Source organism: Pleurodeles waltl, chromosome 2_2 (assembly GCF_031143425.1).
Source record: "Pleurodeles waltl isolate 20211129_DDA chromosome 2_2, aPleWal1.hap1.20221129, whole genome shotgun sequence".
In the NCBI taxonomy this organism is placed as follows: Eukaryota; Metazoa; Chordata; class Amphibia; order Caudata; family Salamandridae; genus Pleurodeles; species Pleurodeles waltl.
The window spans coordinates 833,599,019-833,621,613 of record NC_090439.1 but is presented as its reverse complement, the minus strand read 5'-3'; the positions used below and the strand labels follow the sequence as shown (position 1 = coordinate 833,621,613).

The following is a 22,595-nucleotide window of genomic DNA, read 5'->3' as shown; positions in this document are numbered from 1 at the left end:
TTCTGAAGTTCCCTTGCTCGCTATAAAGCTATAGAAAATTTTCCTTAGTCATAATGTGTTCTATGTCAGGTGGGTTCTAAATGACCTCTCTGTATCAAGGATACCATTTCTTTGCCTAGGTCTGAGCTCGTTCCAGATCCTGAGGGTGAACCTTTGCCAGATACTGAACCACAGTTAGCCTTATGTGAACAATAGTCTCCTTCGCCACCAAAGAAAGCAAAGGTAGAAGAGGACACCGATTAACCTCGTAAGTGATCTCTTGTGTCCTATAAATGTTTTATTCTGTAATAAACAAAGTTATGTACATTTTAGATTTCCTTGCTCAATGCATCACTCAGGCTTAGATATGGTAACCTATTTACTGGGTTACCCCGCATTGGTAATTCCTTTACATATTTGATAGATTAGTCCCTACGTCCATGAAATATGCCCCTGGGCCTATTTGTAAAGCATTTGAAGAAAGTCTAAGGCAACAAATGATTCATCTTCTTGTGTTACTATCACGTTCCCAGCTCAGAAGAGTTCTGTTACACCAGGTCTAAGTAAAGGAAAAAGACCAGCTTGCCTTCCTCCATCGCTTTAATGTATGGAAGCCAAAGGGTGAGAATACCACACCGAAACGCTTTACCAGAATTACTTGCTTTCTTAAAGACCGACCAGTGAAGCATCTGGTTAGCTTCTTTTACATTCTCCAAAATTAATGTCTGCCACCACATACATGGCAGGACTCCTATTTTGCCTGCCAGTGGAAATAAAACAGTTTTGCTGTAACTACAAATAAACTAAGGCATGAAAGAGAATAATATAGACGGTACGTACACCAAGTAATTGAGAAATATAAAGGTTAGCTGAAGAGGACCTGGATGATGTTGTGAGGGAACGTTAGAAACACTAAAACTGTTTCACTGTAACCCTTGCTAACATTAAATGCAGTGATCACAAGGCAGCTGTGGTTGGCTTAAAACAGCCAACTAACAAAAATAATTAGACTAAAATGCTGTAAGTAAGCTCATTGGAGCTACCAACCAGTAACCTCCTAGTCTGTGCAATCACCATTTCCTAAAACGAGAACCATTAGTTCAATAAGCTTAATCACATAACAATGTTCAAGTTGTTAAATATCTAGGGATACGGTTCTCTTGTGCAAGTTCCCCTTATTAGATCCAGCTATTCCTCAATGTATCATGTTTAATGGGACAACAAGCTGGGTGAACGTGGTCATAGTCTGTTATGCAATAAGGACCAGGAAAATATATTCCTAACACTAAAACATGCATAGCTCAAACTAAGTACTTGAGATGCACACTATATTGATTCTGACACACTCTGCAAAAGGAACAAACTCACCATAGAGACCCTCTGTAGAATGTGGCAGGATGCATTAGCACAGCCCACATTGAGTACGCTCTAACCAGCCAATTACAATCGTTTACATGATGATGGCCAGCTGGTGGGCTTGCTGCATACACTAAGTTTCCAGTTGATCTACTAATTATAGTTGTTTTGTTTGTCTTGTATATCTCACATGAGGGCCCTAATATATTTGAAGCCAGTCTCCTGGTCTTGATATTGTTGTTCCTGACTTTACACAGTAAAAAAAAGTTAATAGTTATTTTGATTTGTGGTTGCTGGAAATTGGGTTACTGGTTGAGGGGGTTTAGCCCTAATCAAGCAGCGACCACAATTCTTGTCATGGTGAAACACAAGCAAAACCCAAATTAACCTGTGCTGACCCCTGTGGTAGCTTGGCACAAAAGCAGTCAGGCTTAACTTAGAGGCAATGTGTAAAGTATTTATGCAGCACTTCAAACAGTAATGAAGTGAAAAAACAACACATGAAAAATCACACACTAAGTTAGAAACGTAGAGTAAAATATAATGAATTATTTGAGACTGAAATGGCAAAAATCCAATCATTAGAACCGGAGGTGTGCACTTTCAAAGTTTTAAGTATAAATAGTGCCTCGAAGCACAAAGTACCAATTGTGGTTACTCTAATCTTACTGGACAGGGACAAAGTCATAAGTTCAGGGTGACCCAAACGAAGCGCGGGCTGGAGACAGGAACCAAGTTAGGCCTGCTGAACAAAGTACCTTAAAGTCCTGGTTGCAGAGCGTTGTGTGATCCTCTTTGATAGAAAGATATATAATTCTCAGTTGTGGCATTATTTAAAATCATTACAATAACGTCAGTGGTGCATATTTTCTCCCTTTTGTGACGACGCTGAAAACAATGTTTGCCTTGGCCTAACCGGCCTGCATCCTAACCCCATCATGACATGCTAAAAAATGTAAAAAGACCGTAACCTTTTAAAAAGTGCATGAATGTTAATTACAAGGTTAAAGTATAGAAGAAGTCTAAAGTGCAGCTTTTGCCCCTGAATTGGGTACCGGGCAGGTCTCAGGCTTGGGGAGATCCCAGAGGCAAACACACGTCTAGTCAAAAGTGAGAGTTATAGTGTCTGGTGCATTGAATGGTAGAGCCCAAACTGCTCTTAAACTTCATGAATCTAGCTGCCAACTGTGAGGACTCACTTTTCAAGCGTCCTTCCAGGGCCGCACCGCAAGTGTGGATGTGCAGTGCGTGCCATATTGGGCTCAGCCAGAGAGGAAGCGGCTTTTCGCATACACAAAGGATGTGGATTAATGATTACTCCTGCATATTGCAACATCTGCAATGCCTGTCCTGCGCTTCAAAATTTCTCCGTCCATACCAGTACATTTTTAGTGGAATTAGCCCCAGATGCAATCTCATTAATCTGCTTAAAGGTCAAGCTAAATGGCAGAGAGAGAAATCGGTGGGAGCCCCGGCTTGTAAAGGATGGACGCCTGCCTGCCATGAGCCAGTTTCTTGATTGACTTGGAGTTCTGATCCCTAGAGATTAATTTTGCTTGCGTAGTTATCAACCTCTGGGAGGCCACTTACCAAGATCTTCCGAGCTTCGCGGGTATCCATTTCATGGTTGAAATATTTAAACCAATTAGTTTGAGAGTTGTTAATTGTTTCCCAGATGATATTTTTTAGTGTACTTTCTTTTTCCTGTTTTGCTTTCACACAGTATATTAACAATGTGGCTTTAAGGGCCCAATGCTGGGAAATCAAACAGAGCTCCTGACAAATTTGGGCATATGCTGTGCAGTTAGGTATGGAAAAAACCCTTCAATAGTAAATAGATTGCGTCCTGTCAAGCCAGGTTGCCATTCTCTGTGTGTATACAATTGCATCATGTGTTCTAATTGGGAGCAGTTTACTTCCCATCACCTTTAGCAATGGCCTTAAATCGGGGTTCACCAATGACTTTTGTAATTTACAAAGGGTCCACTCCAACGAATTTGCGGCTGCCTGTTGAGCGCAGATATGAGCTGAAGTGCAGCCCTATGGTCCAGCGAAACCCCCAGGTTTTTATAAGCTTCCACAACTTCCACTGTGCTCCCCTCAATAGACCAGGACCCAAGCTTTTTTAGTTTGGGTAAAAGTATCCGAACTTTTGTTCTTGTAATATTTATCTTCAGGCTATTTTTTGGGCAGTAGACTGCAAGTGCATTAAAGAGTCGCTGCAGTGGTTAGGCTTCTGATCAAGAAGCACAGTGTCCTCTGCGTATTGTAACAATTGTATTCTGGTGCCTGCCAGTTTGGGCAGAAAAACCCTCTCCCTCTCCATATGGCTTGGCAGGTCAGCCAGATACAAATTAAACAACAACGGTGCCAATATACATCCTTGTTTTAAACCCTTATCTGTCATGATTTTTGCTGTGTGGCCAATCTGGTGCTGACCTTTATTTTAACCCACGTATCTGTATAGAGCGCAATGATGGCATTTGGTAGGTTAGTTGGAATTGCCCAGTCCTGCAATTTGTCCTAAGCCGTGATCTTGAGACGCTGTTAAAAGCCGTTTGAAAATCTATAAAGCCTGCATATAGAGCCTTTCCCTTTGCGGCCATAGTTACTTCACTCAAGTCAGCCAGGCAAAGGAGATTATCCTCGATGTGGCAACCCCTTTGAAAACCTGTTAGGCTAAATAGGATTAAGTTCTGCCCAGGCATGGACATGGAGCGCCATGTTTAAAGTACTGGCAAAATACTTCCCTTCTGCATCAAGGAGTGCGATTAGTCTGTAATTCGCCAGAGATGACAAGGGCCCTTTTTGTATAGCGGAACTAGTAGTGAGCCCCTCTATAACTTGGGGATGGCTGACCCCAGCAAATATTGTTGAAAAAGCAGGGCCACAACCGAAGCCCATCTCATTGAAGCCCATTTGTTTACTGCAGCTGGGATGCCACTTAGACCAGGGCGCTACTTGGGTGCATTGCTTTGATTGTCTTCGTAACTTGCGTTGTGCTGATTATTATTGGGTTGCCAGCCACAGCGCTAGTTTATCTTGGGGGCAGGTGCAAAGTCTTGCCAGAATCCACGCTTTCATTTTCCTTTGTGATGTCTTCCGCATGTTCCCTATATAAGCTTGAGACATACAGTTCCCGTCAGATGGGGCGACATTACCACCTGTCGCCGAAGACTTTGGGGTGAGGTCTTTGTTTATCCACCTCCAGAATTTCCCTTGGTCCTTTGAATTAGTACTAGATGTGAGTTGACCCATTTTCTTACTTCCTCCTCTTTTCTTTGAGTATATAGGGCCTTTATATATTTTCCTTACCGTGATGATCTGGAGTTGCGACCACCTGTTCTCCCCCATGTTGTGACTCCTGGGCTTCAGGGCTTTGTTTAGTTGCTGCTTTAGAGCCCGTATTTGATTTTTATGGAGGTGAACTAGAGTGATTCCTTACAGCTGGCATTTCTTGTGTGCGAGCTGTCCATCTCTTCTAAGAATGTGGCCAGGCGCCCCTGGAGGTTTGAGTTAGAATATTCCTTGCCCTCAGTCAAGATCACTCGTCCATACGCAATCCGTACTTCTCTTGATTTTCCATGTTCCACCTCACCCTATTCAGTTCGAAGTCATCTCGCGTTGCAATGAGGGCCTCATGACGGCAGCAGGGTTGCGATGTTGTGACTTCACAGCTAAAAATAACAGGGTCACTGACCAGATTAATGCATACCTCAAGATTGCCTATAAGATGAAAGTGGGCTGGGGACACCCAGATATAATCTGGAGTGTGTGTATAAACTGCAAGAAAGTCTGGTGCTACTCTGCCATTTAAAATGCGAAGGCCCAATTGATTTAATTGTGCTGCAAGTTCTTTTCCTTGCTTATCGCTCCTTTGATATTGTGCACTGAGTGACTCAATGTCCCAGATCTCATTGTTGAGACCTACCAGGCTATTATTCGGATCCTCTTGCATTAAGTTACTGTTGAAGTTGCCCATATTATGAGGGTTTGGCTTGACCTTGTGCGCCCACTACAGTTTAGGGTTATTTTCACAATGTTATCCCCCTTTCCTTCATTTAGTACAGTAGTTGTTGGCACTCCCCCATTTTTTTTATATAGATTGACACCCCAACAAAGGCGTGAGGCTTGTGAGGCCATTGCGGAGGATTCAGATGCTGTAAAATCTGGCCAGATGAAGATGTTTATTGCCCATGTTTCTTGAAGAGCGATAATGCCACATTTCTGCAACTCATTGATAATTTTTCCCTTGACTGTACAGTCAGTTATCCCTCTTATATTCCACAAGATTATTTTCAAGTGGAGCATTCAGGATTGGTTTGTACTGTTTTGCGACCCTCAGCTAAGGATTAGAAATTAACGTGCTTGGAAACCACACCCATTCCATTGGTTCATGCTGCTGGGATGTGCACAGCCGGCCTTCACCAGGTCTGTTTACCATGATTATTAATTTCTTCTCTATGATTTCCGGGGGGAAGCTTCCCCTTGTGGTGCCCTTTAGAACTGAACCACTAACCAGGTAATTCCTTTTTCTTAAGTTAAAGTCTTGTCCAGTCACTTTATTTAAACAGGGACCCGGCTTCAGAAAGCAGACAGGATACTTATTTACTGCGGGATCATCAACTTTTATGCCCCATTGTTCAAACTGCCTCTTGCATGTCCTCCGTAGTTGGGCTTTTGATGGTGATTTTGGTTCGCTTGTTGGTCTTTCCTATCCCAGGGGGAGGAAGGATACCCCCTCTATATCGGAGAAGCGTATTTGTTCCAAGCCTGGTATATTTGCACATAGTTTCAAGAACTTTCCTCTATTAACGATATTCCATGTGCCCCTTGATACATATTCTGGGTAAAGGATTATGAATTGATCTTTTCCAAATTTGTTTTTCTCTGCTTCTGGGGCATGACCAGAGGATCTTTCTTCAAGCAGGAGCATTCCTCAAGTTCCCCTGGCCATTTAACTGCTCTGTTTATAAACGTGACGACTCCTTGGCTCTCGGTCCTGCCTGTTGGGACACCCTGTTTTAATGATGGAGCGGATTGTGGCAGCAGGTAGGTGGTTGACACCCCTGCACTTCCTTGGCGCCCTTCATCTCCTTTTTAATGTTGATTGTTTTGTTTGCAGCCCTACTGAGAGCCTGGGGTGAAGGGGGGCAGCAAAGCTCATTTCTGTCGGCTCTGTTACCTGAGTTGGGTAAGTTTCAAAACAAATTTCCTAAAGGATTTATTGGATCACTGGCTTCTCCTGGGGTCGCGGACCCTTTTGGTCTTTCTATGGGCTCCAATGCTTGCGTTTGAGTGGGGCCCCCCGATTGGCACTGTTTGCCTGTTGTGTAGATTTGCCATCCTCTTTAACTTTTAGCACCTCCTCAGGTTCTGCTCTTAGTCATTGAAGGAGAGTTGATCTTCTGTTCTTCTTGCCTTTATTTAATTTCCTTAATCTTTTCTTGTTTTTCCTTGCATGGGGAGGTTTCAAGTCATCTGGTGACAATGAAGCATTTGTTGAACTATTGTGTTCCAAGTGCAAAGTCCCCTGCACAAGACTAGACAGGTTTGGGCTATTGCCAAGCGTGAACAGGGACTTTTCGGTCCAAGGATGATCCCCGAGGAAGGCGGCGACACATCACTTCTACTCCCCGAGTTATTTTCAGTAAATTCTCGTCCACCTGTATTTGCTCTCTGACTGGCAAGAGCGTCTTCGCGGTAAGATTGCAGGCTCCTGGGCTTTGGTGGTGAGCCAATTCATTGTCGGTGTTCTAAAAGGTGGATGACTTTTTCAAATCGGCAATCAATATAGTCATTACAGATGGTAGAGATGACAATCGCATGGCTCTTGCTTTGATTCAATTCGAACCGAGTCTTGAGCTCTGGTGATTAAATTATTTAAGGCTTCCAATTTACCATCAATTCTTGTGATTAACTTAGCCATCGTTTGCAAGACAAGATTTGCACTTGCAGCTTATCTACATGTAGGTCTGCTGCTTTAGTCATGGCTTCAAGTGTAATATTAATGTTGGCAATTGACGCTATTTGCAACATGGTTTCTGTATGCTGTCCGACCCTACCAGCTGGTTGCTTGAAAAAAGTCTTAAAGTCCAGGTTGCAGAGCATTGTGAGATCCACCTTGAGGAGGTGTTGCGCGGCAGCAGTTCTAAGGAAGCTGCTGGGCTGCGATGCGGAGTCCTGCATCGTCATCGAGGATGCTATTGTCGAAGTGCTTGTGATGCGTTGGCCTGTGTTGAGGATGCGTTGTACAGCAGCTGTTCAGAGGAGGCTGCAATGCAAGATCCGGCATCGGGATGAATCACGCTGCGGCGGTTCCAAAGTGTAGCTGTGAGGAGATGTTTCCTTGCATTGGTTCTGAACAGAGCTGGGCTGACACAGCAGCTTCAGGCACACTTCCAAGGCTCAAAGACTGGGTTGGCACCACTTGGGAGGCAAGACTCACAGCAGCTTCAGTCCAGATGCTGGGTTCGCAGTTGTTGTAGCATTTTATTTTGTCCCTGAGGCTCTTATCAGGTGGCCAGCCAACTGGAGTCGCTCTTCTATTCTTGGGCTCAAGATGCAGGTCCTGTCCTTTCGGGCAACAGAGTAGCCGTCCTTCTTGCTGAGCAGCACAGCAGTCTTTCTGAGACTTCCACTGGTCCTGAGGTGTACTGAAGAGTTTGGTCTGAGGGTCTAATATTTATACCTCATGCCCACTTTGAAGTAAGAGAAGGTTTTGAGGTTTCTACACCCAGAGGTGTCTGGACTTTCCTGCCTCCCGGCCCTGGCCCCAGCTTGTCTGTGGCCACAAACGTCTAGTGCTGAGCCCTTTTTGAGTGTGCTTAGGCAGAGCCTTTGTGATGTGCGAGTGTGGTAAGTGACTGCTTCCCCCCCTCTCGTTAAGTCAGAGATGGCCCATCCTGCCAACACCTATTGCTCTTTAGCTCGCCCACCGGGAGCAATACACAAAGACCAACTTCCTGCTTCACCTAGTCATGTGACGCAAGATATAGGCTGCAGGCACCAAATCGTTGGGACAAAAAAATGCCAACTTTCTAAAAGTGCCATTTTCAGAATTGTGATTTAAAATCCGACTTTACCACTAAAGAGGATTTAAAATTATGATTCTTTAGAAACCTAACTGCTCCCAATTGAGAGTTATCACGTATTAAATGTAATAAGTTAACACAGTGTTATCCTATGGGAGAGTCAGGCCTTGCAATAGTGAAAAACGAAGTTTAAGAGTTGTTCACTACCAGGTCATGTAAAAGTTAAATATACATGTCCAACCTTTTAAATATACTGCATCCTATCATGTGGACTTCTTAGGGCCTACACTAGGGGTGCTGTATATATGTTTAAAAAGGAAGGTTTAGGCCTGGCAAAAGGTTTGTTTTGTCAGGTCAAAATGGCAGTTTAATAACTGCACACAAAGTCTGTAGTGACACCCCTGAGGCATGATTTAAAGAGCTGCTTAAGTGGGCGGCACAATCAGTGCTGCAGGCTCACTAGTAGCATTTAAATTATAGGCTATGGGTACATGTAGTACCACTCTACTAGGGACATTCATGTAAACTAAATGTGCCAATTTGGGTGTCAGACAATTTCACCATATTTAAAGGAGAGAGCACACAGACTTCAACACTGGTAAGCAGTGGAAAGGTGCACAAAGTCCTACGGCCAGCAAAAACAAGATCAGCAAAAACATAGGAGTAAGGAAAAAAAAATTGGGGAAAGACCACCCTAAGGCTGACAGGTCTAATAGTGGTTTAATAATACAAATGTTAAAGAGGCAAATATAGCGTGAACCAAACCTCAGACCAAACATTACTAAGGAATTCCAGTCTCTGCACAACGCAGGAATCTACTCAGTTTGACAGCTCCTCAACATACAGCTCTTCTCTTGATGAAGGATTTGTGATAATAGTCTGGTCAGATAAGTCATTGGTAACATTTGATCTACTGTCCTTAAATCATTGGATATAGTTTATCACACATCTAGACTAGAAGAGCTTTATTTTGCAACGCTTGAGTGAACATTTTGACACATATCAGATTAACACAATACCAACAGAAGTTACCCATTATGACTCCTGAAACATCATGTAAAATGAAGTAAAAAGTCAACGTTTAGGCCAGAAGAACATTGGCACAATTATAATTTAACATGTCAGACAAATTGTCACAACTTAATCTATGAAATGTAACTTGAAAAACACTGCTGCCTTATCGAAACTCCTAGAGACATCTGGGACCTTAAACAGTATATCTATTGTATCTGTGGAATGATGTAACAATTTGCAGCTTTTTTATTCAGAAAATTACTAAATAGAGGCAAGTGTTGAGTGAGTTATTTCAGCTACTTTAGATTCCTTAACGAAAAATTAATCTGTATTATTAAATCTTTCAGTTTAACAAACTGGAGCTCTGTGTTAATCTCTAGTGATAAAGGAAAGTGGTTAAGAACTAATGCATTAATTGCAAATTTTGTAAAAGTTATCATTTAAGGCTGGTTTTGTTTAAGGTTAACTTAGGCGGCTATGGATCACTAGTGGAAAAAAGCCATCACTGGCCTTTTTGTTGCGTTACAACTACTGTGCTCTGTCAATTTGTGTTGTTGCAGGTGCAAGAAAAAGTGCCACTTTTCAGTTTCTTATACTATTACTAGTCAGAGGCCAGTCTTTACTGGGCCATTGTTAAAGAAGCAACCTTATTCAATGTCCTATGTGCATCACACTTGACAAAAGCTACCCAGTGATATTAGTGCCAGGGCGTAGCTTGGCCAGTAAGAGTAGGGGGGTGACCTTCAAATTTCCCAACAATCCGTCTGGCATGTAATGTGAAGATACATTATAGGACAAGCAGGGCACACACGAGGGCCTTTACAGGCAGCGGAAAGGGAGAGGAATGGGGATTGGTTGGAGCACTAAGTGACAGAAAGCACATTGTTTTGTGAAATAACCAACATTTTTAAAGTCTTTCCAAATATAGAAGGGGATAGAGCAACTGTGCGTTTTTGTCTCTGTGTGTAAAACGTCTTGGTAAAATCCGACGGACACCTACCATACACGACCGAGAGCAACTGTACCAACTATTTATCACAAAATACATTTATTAGGGGGTTAGGGTGTAACATTCAAAACACCCCCCTCTAAGCTACGCTCCTGATTAGTACTGCAATATTTTTCAACATCCTTGAACACCTGGACCCTCCTCTAGAAGATGGGGATGTCGAGTAGATTTATGATGTGCTTTAATTTTGGGGAGTAAGGGCCGGTCAGAGCCCTACTTCCCTGTTACTACTGAACCCCCGGTCGGTAGTCTAGTTGTCGTGGGTCACGTGAGCTTTGCTCTCTGACCCAGCGGCAATATATTCACACCTAATGTGGCCGTAAGGCAAGCCTGTCTGCGCCTGTCCGCGCCCGACCCGGTCCGGGAGCTGGGGACCATGCCCATTTGCAGACAATTCTTACTTATCCCCCTCAATATCTTCGTTCACTCGCAGAAAACTCCTGCCAGCACAATATTAGATTACCCTACTGAATGGGGTTGTAAGCAGAGTAGCTGGGTGATTCAAGCGCCCCAGACCTTAGAGGAGGTTAGAGCCCTGAACATGGGCTTGGATAGGACAGGGGGAAGCAAACACAGGACATGACAGGACCTCTATTAGGGGCTCACTAATATATGCTTTGATAAATGCCTGCTCCTTAATCAAACATAAAACAGAAATTGCGGAATTAATTGGGCTAAATAATGTCGATTGTCTTTTTATTACAGAAACTTGGGCAAAAATGGACTCTAATCCTGATTTTTATTGAGGCTACTCTCCCGGGATATGCTTTTCACACATTGGACAGAACAACTGGTAGAGGAGGAGGATTAGCGGTTATCTGTAGATCAAATCTTATGTGCCAATGGAATGGACCAAACCCACCCTCTGATATATGTGAAGCCATGTATTTTAAAATCTATCAGAATAATTTTTTACTCTTCGAAGGACTGCTAATATATCAATCACCTGGTCCGCTTTTAAATTTCCTACAGAATTGGCCAGGTTTCTTATAGCCTTTAGTTATGTCAACCAAAGCCATTATATTAGAGGATTTTAACCTTCACTTCGATGACATTCAAAACTCTCATATTAAAGAGTTCATAAATCTTATGTCGGCTTTAGATTGGGAGCTGAAAGTCCTATCAGCTACACATAAAGCTGGACATTTGTTAGATGGGATTTTTCCCTGTTCTGAGGATCAGCTGGCATTAACCAATGCCCCCCTTTGCTGGACAGATCATTTTCTCCTAACCTTCAGATTTGCAGAGGGTCTCTTACCTCAGCCACTCAAGTGTAAGGGAAAATTGATTAGACACTGGAGCCGTATTAAGAAGGAACAGTTAGTACCTGCGTTGGAGGCAGGTTGGGAAGTGGCTAAAAATGTGTCCTTGTCTTCGGTAGGTAGTTTTAATCATGGAATCTCCATTGCCATCACCCAATTGGCCCCTCTTAAGGTCTTTGACTCACGGAGAACGAAAAACCTAACCATCCCTTGTTCACAAAGGACCTTAAGTTATTCCAAAGAAAGTACCACCACAAGAGCGGCGATGGAAACTGAATTCTAATTCTATTGAGAAAGAGAAATTAAGAACTGCTCTTAAAAACTATAAAGAGGCAAGCACTAAAGCTAAATCTGAACATTACACCCAAAAAATTAAAGAGGCCTGCAATGCCCCCAGATAACTTTTTAAGGTTATTAATGCACTGACTTCCCCCCGCCTCTCCTAGAGTTGGAGAACTCGCAGGAATTTTGAAATAAAGGGGCCACACATTTTGAAAATAAAACGTTACAAATCTACGCTAGTTTTAATCATTCTGATGAAAGGGATGGCTGCTCTGAAGTAGTCAATTCTGAATCAAATATCAATCACCCCGTACTAACTAATTTTCAACCCCTATCTCCTGAAAGAATAAAAAAGCTAATGTTAGAAATCAAATCACGTTCTCCCTCCCATCCTTGTCCCCCTTTTATCCTTCAATTAGCCCTGGCTCCTGTTTCGACAGCCTTATCTCCGATTTTTCGTGAGGTCCTTACCTCTGGAGTTCATCCTCCTTCTTGGAAGGATGCTACAGTAATTCCTCTGAAAAAAGAAACCAGATGGAATTAGACATGATCTGAATAATCTACGACCCATTTCCTTACTTCCTTTCCAGGCCAAGATCTTTGAAAAACACATTAATAAGGAACTAGCCAACTTTCTAATTGCTTCAGGAGGATTAGATGCCCATCAACATGGCTTTAGGAAGGCTCACAGTACAGAATCAGCCCTCATTACCCCATCCAATTCAATTCGGAGAATGGTGGATGAAGGACAAGGGGCTATATTAGTCCTATTGGACCTATCCGCGGCATTTGACACTATTTCTCCTCAGATTATGATATCCAGTTAATATCAAGCACTGATTAGAGATGAGGCTCTTAAAACGGAATTCTTCTTGAAAGGTAGACTGACCACGGTGAGTTGTGGTGACTAGAAGTCCCCTGCATACCACTTACCTTGTGGTGTCCCCCAAGGATCATCACTTAGTCCCACTTTATTTAATCTGTATGTTGCTCCTTTAGCCAGACTGATTCACTCCTTTGGCTTTAGGTCGACTTCCTACGCTGATGATACCCAATTGATTATCCCAGTCAATAAGAACTGGGAGGAAGTGGCAGATCGCTTTAACGAATGTATGCGAGAGGTCAACAGATGGCTGAACTTAAATTGGCTTAAATTAAATGGTTACAAAACTGAAATATTAAGCTTTGGATCTGGTAAGGAATTGTGGAACTCTCGTTGGTGGCCGATAGACTGTGGCTCTTCCCCCGGCTCCTATTACTGCCATTAAAAATCTAGGTGTCACTTTTGACTGTCTCTCCTTTAAATCGCATGTCAATTATATTAATAAAACTAGTTTCTGGATATTGAAAATGCTGAAAAATATCTTCCCTTTTCTTCAAAGGGAATGGATAATTACAGTGACTTTAGCACTGATAATATCTAAGGTAGACTATTGCAATGCTTTGATGCTTAATTTGGATAAGACATCTCTGAAGAAGCTTCAGCTGATTCAGAATACTGCTGCCCGGGCTATCTTAAATCTTCCCTATTCAGCCTCGGACAGTAGCAGTTTAAAACAACTGCACTGGCTTTCAGTGGCTCAACGTATTATTTTTAAGACCTTATGTCTGCCCTATAAAGCAATACATGGAAATGGTTCTAAATATTTGGCTTCCTGGCTACGTTGGTATAAACCCAATAGGCAACTCCGCTCGATAGGAGCATTCAGTATCTAGGTCCCCCGCACCTATAAAGCGAAATGGGGTGACAAAGCATGGCTGCGGCCAAATGCTGGAATTCTCTTCCCCTGTTTATCAGGAAGGAACAACATTTCTTAGCTTTTAGGAGGCTAGTCAAAACGTGGCTTTTTCAGTGCTAGTTTTCTTTGTATTATCTGTTACTCTGTTGCCACCTCACTTTACCTTCTGAGCGTTTCGATGCTTCGGCCGGAATGCGCTTTATAAATACAAATTTAAATGACTTTTTATAGTTCATAGTGGCCCAATACTAGTTGACAATTATGTACCAGTTTTACGATCGTAGTGTAAGGTTTCATAACTACGCTAATTAGACACAGCTGTTGTTTCAGGCCAAAACTAGATTCAAGATGAAAACATATGTGTTGTGATTCTAAAAATGGGTGCTTGAGAGTTAGCTAACTTGAACTGTAATTAAGACAAAATTCCTACTGACTGCCTTTGGTATAAAAAAAAAAAAAAAAAAAACATGGATTCATATAAACACATATGATTATCCAGGACATATGTACCAATGGACGTAAAGGTAACTTCACAAGGATGTGATTCTTTTATGCTACTATTTCCATGTATAAACATATGAATACAATTATAAGCTCCTCATACAACAAAAAAGCTTACATTGTATACGTCGTGATTAGGCCACAATGCTAGGGCGATTATTAATTAAAAAACTGACAACTGTAATATCTTGTTTGTGGGGGCAAACTTTTAAGTCTTGCAAAATAATAATACAGTTGTGAAGTCTGGTGGGGTGTTTTCAATAATTGGAAAAAAAATTAGTTATCTGTGTTTACACTTTTTTTTTTACTCTGTAAACCAACACAACGCTGGTGCTTTTCCAGTGTGTAAAGTATTTAGATTTTCTTTCCTATCCTTCGTCATTCATATGTCAATTCTGACATCCTTCTATCCTGCTCTCAACTCCTGTTATACCCAAGTATTTGCTCTTATAAGTAGTGTTTCTTTATTTCTTTCACCTGTATACCTGTCTTATTTCCCAGCATGCAAATGCCTCTTTTCAGAAATCTGCCCCTCTCCCCCCCTTTATGTGGAGGTCTGGCATGGCTGGAGATATGGCTGCACCTCATTAATATTTGATTGCAGCAGATAAAATGTTAGTGGTGGGCATTTAGTGCACATTTGTGCATCTATGATTGAGAACATTTTCAAAGGTAGCCTGAAAGAAGATTTACAATTTGGGAGTGCTCAGTGATCTGTTTGTGCAAGCATGTGGGTGCTCAGTGATCTGTTAGTGTAAGCTAGTGTGCCATCACCGTGTTTTTGCCTTGAGATACCAAGGAGATACTGGACTAATAAATATATTCTTGCTGGTTCGTTGGTGACAGCAAACTGTGCTGCTGTCTTAATCTGCAGTATCCTTTGGATCCTTTGTTTGCAGAGTTAATAAGTGGTTTATTTTATATTTATGATTTGTGCCTATGTGACTTTGTATTATGGGGCGCATGCACAGATCTAGCACATTTTCCATCTTTGGGTGGGAAAGAACAAGTACAGCTCAGTGTTTCCACTGAATGCTTCCACTGTTTGATACGTTGCCAAATGTCAAATCTTGTTTCAGCATTAGTACTTCAAGCTTCATTTTGGCACGGAGTCATTCGGAATGAATGTTGAACTTGGTTACCCTAGTGCTGTATCATGAATGTGTTCTACGTCAGTGCACTTGGTCAGTCGGGTCCATGCATTTGTTGTCCTTGAAGCACACACACTAGAAAACAGTAGTTACCTACACAAACTTGTATTTTTCTCATTTATTATATACAACGTAGGCAGCACAGTTTCAACAAAACCAGTGCACGTATCCCTTCTGGACCTGCGCATGGGCATTGGATGTGGTAATGATATGGTCCCTGATACTTTTGGTAAATGTGACGTTGCTTATATAGAGATTATTATAATGATGTAATACTAAGAAAACAAGTACTTGCTGCAGTGCTTTATGGAAAGACGTTGGTTCTGGAGGCATCTGTTTGCATAGATATCCTACTTGCCACAGCCCTCATATCTGAGGTTTTCACAAAGCTATGCTCTGTCCTGCATGATGGTGCTCTTTACCCTGGACTAATTCTGTTCAGAAATCAGATGCAAACCTGCTGAACAATACACAGGGATGTGTAGTGAACATCGAGCTGAAGCAATATGAGGTGAGACCGTCTCCCAAAACAGGAGTGGAAATGGGTTCTGAGACGAGGAAACCTTTCAGATTGTCACAAAGAAATGTCAACAGAAAAGCACTTTTACTGCTTCTACACCAGAGGGCACCAAAGCAGTAAAAGTGCAGATAAATCTGGTGTCTTACAATTTCTACAGAAGAACAAATATTCTCTTTGGTAATGTTTAATGGGCTATAATGTTTTTTAAACTGGAAACCTGAAATCCTAATAATACACCAAAAATCCTTCCATGAGCATCTTACTGAGACTCATTAAGAGGTTCTTGGAATTCCAGAGTGGTAATATTACGCTTGGGAATTCCTATACCCCCTAAGGTTGCATTAATTCCAAAGTTTATTGCAGAACCATTAGAAGTTTAGCAGTGTGGATTAAACATAACATATGTTTGTGCTGTGATTTTTGTTTGTTGTCCTCACATTTCCTGCCAAAATGTAGATAGGAGAAAAAAAAAGTCTTGTTCCTTCAGTATTTGTAATCCTGATTCAATTGATGACTCCCATTGGGGTAATAATCACATTAGAGAGTGTTATAATGACGGCCCATAATGGGGAAAAGGACGGGGAGGTAGAAATGACAACCGAGCCACGTCATCCTCCACAGAAGTCTCAAAGTACCTCTCACCGCCCATCCCTCTTCCACAACATTACCGTTCCACAATACTGTAGAGGAACAACAAACTTGTTTGCTGCTTCTAACTTTAAAGTTATCTTTTGTCAAAGAGACCTTGGAAGGGATTCGATGTTAGACTTTTCGAGGAAGTTTCTTTGTGCCTTTCATACATTTCTCCTCATGTATTAGACTCTTTTGACATTCCATACATTCATTAATTTCAGCGTGTTACAGATTGTCATGCTTCGCCTCACCAATTCTGGCTCGCAGAAATTCTATTTCTCTAATATAAGAGCCATGTTGTTCCTCGGGATGATGTACCCCCTCGTTCCCTTGAATAACTTGACAGCATGCTTCATTATTAGTTGGCACGTGCACATTTAAATATCTCTGATGATAACCTCCCAATCGTGGTGCAGCTAGAAGGCCTTCAATCAGGAAGCACTTAAAAAAAACAGCTGCTATAGGTTCTATTATTAGGCCCTAATTCTTCTGAAAAGTTTTCCTTGAAGGAACCCTACATAGTATTCCAGTACTATTTCCTTTATTACAGAAACCCTTGAGGATACTGAAACGGAGTAAATAATACTTTCTGTTTATCACTCGCCGCACCATGCACATCATTAGAGGAAACACTATGCAAGCTTGATGTTTACAAAGCTCTGAAATACTGCATTGAAAGAGTTTTTAAAGTTGTTCTGATCATCTGTTCATAAGTATTGTGGTACCTGTCCGAGAGTAAAGGGAGGTGGATACTCTTATGTATTTCAGAAACCTTCCATTCCACCGCCATAAAAGCAGCATTGGTGGTCATTCAAAGACACACACTCATTGCATACATTTGTAAGGTAGTGACGGGGCCCACTTCTATTGAAAAGGTTAGGTTGAAAGAGACACCTATTAGCCAGCACATTCTGCACGGTTTACTGTGTTTGAAGCATTCTTTAACCTACCATCTTCCTATCTCCAGCATTTTGGTCGAAGAATTCTGGTTCCCCCTCAAGTTGGAAAGGATTTCTGAAGTATGACCAAGTAAGGTGACGTCAGGACTCCTAGTCCTTGCTGTCCCTCCGTTCCAACATCCAGTCGGCCCCATATTTCCTTGGTGCACGAGCACTTGCATTTCTAAAAACAGACTCGTACTATTTCTGGCAGAGCAGTACATTTACTAAATCCCTTGTTTCTAGAACATGTTAGCTTATATATTCAAATGAGAGGCTGGACTTTCTTAAACTACAGCTCACCTGCTTCTCAGACTCCCTATTCATACTTGCTAACCAGCCCTTAGATAGTTTTAATAAAGGTTTTTTCAAGTTATTGTCCTTCTCTTTCAGCTACGAGCTTTGTCACACATTTTGAAAACACCAATTGAAGTAGTGCAAGCCGATTCTGCTCCCATTGTTGTTGGTGAAGAGTACTCAAGCAAGCCAATCATCCTTGTGTAAGTAAATGTATTCAGCTTTCAATTGTGAATTTACGAATGCATGGCCTCACCTGCTGGCTTCCACCTAGGACAGATTTCAAGAAGGTAAACCCCTTCCTGCCAAGTGTTGGCAAATAGCTACACCTTGTCGATAGTACATGATAAAGTCCATCCAAGATAGTTTCATGTGTTGTTCTCTTCTGATCCTGTGATCCTGCCATATACGTGAGCCCTACATTTTCGTCCTCTCAGTTGTATTATGTGCTGAACATAGTGGGTTAGGAACTCTAGTATTTTAATGTGAATTTGCCTTTCCTGTTGATTTTTTTTTTTTTTTGTTTTTTTTAAATGTACACTGTTTTTGTTGTACATTTACTCGGGCCTAACCTCTGCAGTGATGCCATGACACAGAGGTTTATTTTCAGATAGAACCCATCCTGTAACAGTCCCATTTATGACCCAAAAGGACCATGTGTCTGTTGCCTCTGGTGCCAGCATCTGTTTTGGCTCACATATCACTGGGTGCTGTGTCTGGAACAGGCTTCTCCAATGAGTAATTTGTGAGCTACTGGTAGTTCTCCAGCTACCTATATATAAGTAGCTCTGCTATGAGCAGCCCAGCCTACTAAATTACAACCTTATGCTTGGTTGAATTATTACACGTATCTCAGCATTGCAAAGCATGTATTGGAGATAAAAATGTTTTTTTTTTTTTTTAACTCATAGCCTTATAGTTGTAGAATTTGTTTTTCAATATATATATAATGATAATAATTTAGTCATAAATCACGAGGCATTGGTGTCACTTACTACTAATATTATTACCTTGGTGCTAGGGACTTTGCAGCTTTGGCTGTCATGTATTAACCATGTAGTAGCCTTTTTAGGTCAAAGCATACCAGACAGCACAGCTGTTTGGTTTGCTGATGACCTCTTGGACATCCAGAAAGTTTCCCTGGGAAGGCATTCCACCCACTGCTTACCATTGACTTTGTGTTTTGTAACTGACATTTGCTTGCTTTCTATTTGCTTGCTTTGTTTGTTTTAGGTTGTCCAGTTTGAAGTCGCCCCTTCCATGGCCCATAACCTATTTACTGTATTCTTCCACCAGTACTCACTCTGTAGACAGGTCTTTAAATCTTGTTCTTCTCTCGTCACATTTGCTGTGCATTCAAAAACAGAGGTCAGATGTCAGGCTCTGCCTTCCGAGTGAGCTTGGTGTAAGCTTTTCTTTCTCTGACGTCAAAGTTAGAGGATGTGTTGGACAATCATGCTGGCTGGTGGGGAGTGCTTGAGGAAGGCTGTAGGATGTTATTTACTAGCATACAGCAACATCTAAATATCTGTAGATGAACTGTGCAGATATTTCAGAATATATCAGAATTAGGAACGCATAAATAAAGCTAATTTTTGGTAATTCTGAAGTGTGGTAGAAACAAATATCTTAATACGATCAAAACAAATCAATACAGTAGGTGATGACATTTCCACATGTTTGTGCGCTGTATACTTTTGTCACTAAACCTGTATGTCTGTGAAAATGTTAGTAATTTCAATAGAAGATGTGTTGTCTGTAAAGGCAGTGTGGTACCACACCATGCATACTCCACTTTATGCCACTCTGTGCCACTCTACTCTGTGCCACTTTATGGCACTTCAGTCTACGCCTCTCTACTCTGCACCACTCTACTCTGCCAATGCACTCTACGACACTCTACTCTGCACCGCTCCACTCTTCATGACTGCGCTCTACCCCACTCTGGTTTAGGCCAATCTACTTTACTCTGCACCACTCCAGTCTGCACCACTCCACTCTGCCACTCCTGTCATTCCGCACTCTAAGCCAATACACTCTACACTAGCGCACTCTGCTCTTTACCACTCTACTCTACACCAGTGCACTCTGCCCTTGCACTCTACGCCACTGCACTCCACCTTGCATGACTCTACACCACTTCACTGTGCTTTGAAACAATCCACTCTACGCCAATGCACCCTGGCCTCTACGCCACTCTGTGCCACTGCACTCTGCACCACACCACTGCAATCGGGTAGAGGCTTCTAGCCGCAAATTCCTTACTTTTGAATATCCCAAGGGCATCAGACTAGATCCAGAAGATTTTTGAGCAGTATCCCTGTGGGCTGGCAGTTGGCTCATCAGCTCAGCATCGTAGGCATAGCCTGCGCTGGAAGTGATGTGCGCAGTACATACATAGGCACCAAATCAGCGCACTGATGTAAGCTTTTTCCTTTCTGCGCCAGACTGCACTGATCTGGGTTAGCTACCCCTCAGTCACTTTTTGACTGGCCTTTTTGAGTTGTTGTTGACCTTTTTAGTGAGATTTCATCTTCTGGTGTGAGTATGTCACCCAAGAAACTGGCTGGTTTCAAACCATGTGGGGCCTGTATAGACAAATGTCTGTGGCAGACCCCCAATTTGTGTGTTTGTGGTGCCTGGACAACGTTCCAAGGTGTGTGAGGACTGCAGCACCATGCACCCAAAGGTGCTGGGGGTGTGAACTCTCAAGCTCCTCACCACCCAACATCAGTTGACTTTGCAACACTCAGTCCTGTTCGCATGGAAGGTCCTGGGACCATTTGCAGAGCCCCTCCTAGTGTTGCTCATCACACTCTTAAGTCTTCAGAGAAGTCTGGGAAGTCCCACAAGCACAAGAAATCAAAGACGTCCAAACACTCTTCGACTTCTCCGCATCCATCGAAGTCATCCGACAAGATGAAAGGCCTTGCATATCGACGGCACTTGAACCTGGGTCTGTTCCACGCTTCCCAGATTTTCCCAGAGCTGGAGCGACCCCCGCGCAGCTGAAAGAATTTTATGAAGCCATGCGCCTCATTTTTGGGAAGCCTGGCTTCTCTGGAGTGCCTTCGGCGGAGTCAGTGCCTTATTTGATGGGCAGGCCCAGTGAGGGAAACATTTGAGATGAGTCTATACCACCATTATGGAAGAGACCCAGATGAGAGGACAACCGGTATCAGGAACTGGGTGAGACCAGTGGGTTGGACACCTCACCTAACACTGGCCTGGTTCCCCTCCTACTGTGGCTACAGAGAAAAGAGACTCATTTGCAATTGTGGTGCGCTGGACTTTTGAGATCCTGGGCCTTAACCTGCACTCTACGTTAGTCAAGACTAACGTCTTGACAGAGGTGCTTCAACTGAGTCACCCCACTAGAACCCCTACTCCCATTCAGTGAAGCACCTGCGGACTTCCTACTTTGGGCCAGGTCCAAGCCCTGCACAGGGGCTCCTGTGAATAGGACAATTGTCTTCCGCCCTCACCCGTTCCTAGGGATTCCATTTTACTTACCCAGCACCTCACCGCTGAGAGCTTGGTAATCCAAGCCTCCTCATTCCACATTCACCCTGGCACATTCCCTACCACCCTACTGGATAAGGAATCCAAGAGGCTGGATAGCTTTGGCAAGAGAATATTCCCTTCCACCGGCCTAGCACTGCAGTCTGTGAACACTGCATGCCTTTTGGGCCATTATTCCCATACATTATGGGATTAGATTGTGCAAGTACTGCCTTTTGTCCCAGAGGTGGCCCAGGCCATACTCTCTCAGGCTGTTGCAGGTGGGAGAGATGAGACCAAGTTCTCCATCAGAGTGGACTTGACATGACCAACTTGTTAGATACCAAGATTTAATTGTTGATAGCCTTACAGCTCCACACCTGGCTAAGAACATCTGTTTTTTCAGAAGATGTCCAGGCTTCCCTCATGGTCATGCCCTTTGATGGCTTTCACCTCTTTGGAGACCAGGCGGATTCAGGTCTGAGAACTTCAGTGACAGCATGACTATGGCCATATCCTTGGGCTGGTCTATAGCCCCTCATCACACCCAATCCACCTCCTTCCCCTTTTGTGGCTACAGAAGGGGTCTCCAACCGTGCCCCTACCCTCCCAGCCACCACAGCCAGTCGGCTCCCCAGCCATTTCATGGCCCAGGGCACAGGTCCCAGGGCCCACGTGGTTCAGACAGCCAGTGGTAAGGTCAGTCCACCATCCCCCCAGGACGCGGTTGCCTCCAAGCCTTTTTCATCTGCCCTCAGACCATCATAGGCACCTAGTGGGAGGCAGAATAGGCTATCACCCACTTAACCCCTCCACCCCAATTGGAGGTCAATAACATCAGACTGTTGGGTTCTCCCTCCACTTTGCAACACCCCCTCCACCCATGCCACTCACTTCTGAATGGCTGACGGAGGACCATCTCTCCTTACTCCGACAAGAAGTGCAGGCTCTCTTGGCCAAAGGAGACATAAAGAGGGTCAGAACTCCGAGTATGCTATTCCTAGCCAAACACCAGGGAACCACTATTTCTGCACCACACTTTTTTTTTTTGGAAGATGTGGTTTGCTATCGTGAGTGGTCACAGATAGCTTGGAAATGCACCTGTGACTGGCTGTTCCTCATCATTAGTGCCGCTAAAAGATTACCCTATGCCTTACTGATCAAAATCAATATTGCAGACAATGCATTGAAAAGTTCCATTTAGATCACAACATTCAATACTCAACTAGCGGGAATACACTCAGAAATTAATTAACAGAAAGCTTTATTAATGCAACAAAAAATTACCAAGTTTCAGAAGGATATAAAAACAATTAATAGCGAGACAATGTACCCCTACGCAAGAGGATTTCTCAACTGAGGATGAAGCAAACGCAGGA

The 22,595-nt window shown here is 42.8% G+C and overlaps 1 protein-coding gene across 1 annotated transcript in view; it reads left to right on the top strand.

The window, feature by feature from the left end:
* The window catches only part of OTUD6B (OTU deubiquitinase 6B), a 147,604-nt gene that overhangs the window by 101,202 nt on the left and 23,807 nt on the right, over positions 1-22,595 (top strand). The window contains exon 6 of the mRNA XM_069220460.1: positions 17,812-17,918. Coding sequence (XP_069076561.1) covers positions 17,812-17,918 — 107 coding nt within the window. The remainder of the gene's footprint in view (positions 1-17,811; positions 17,919-22,595) is intronic.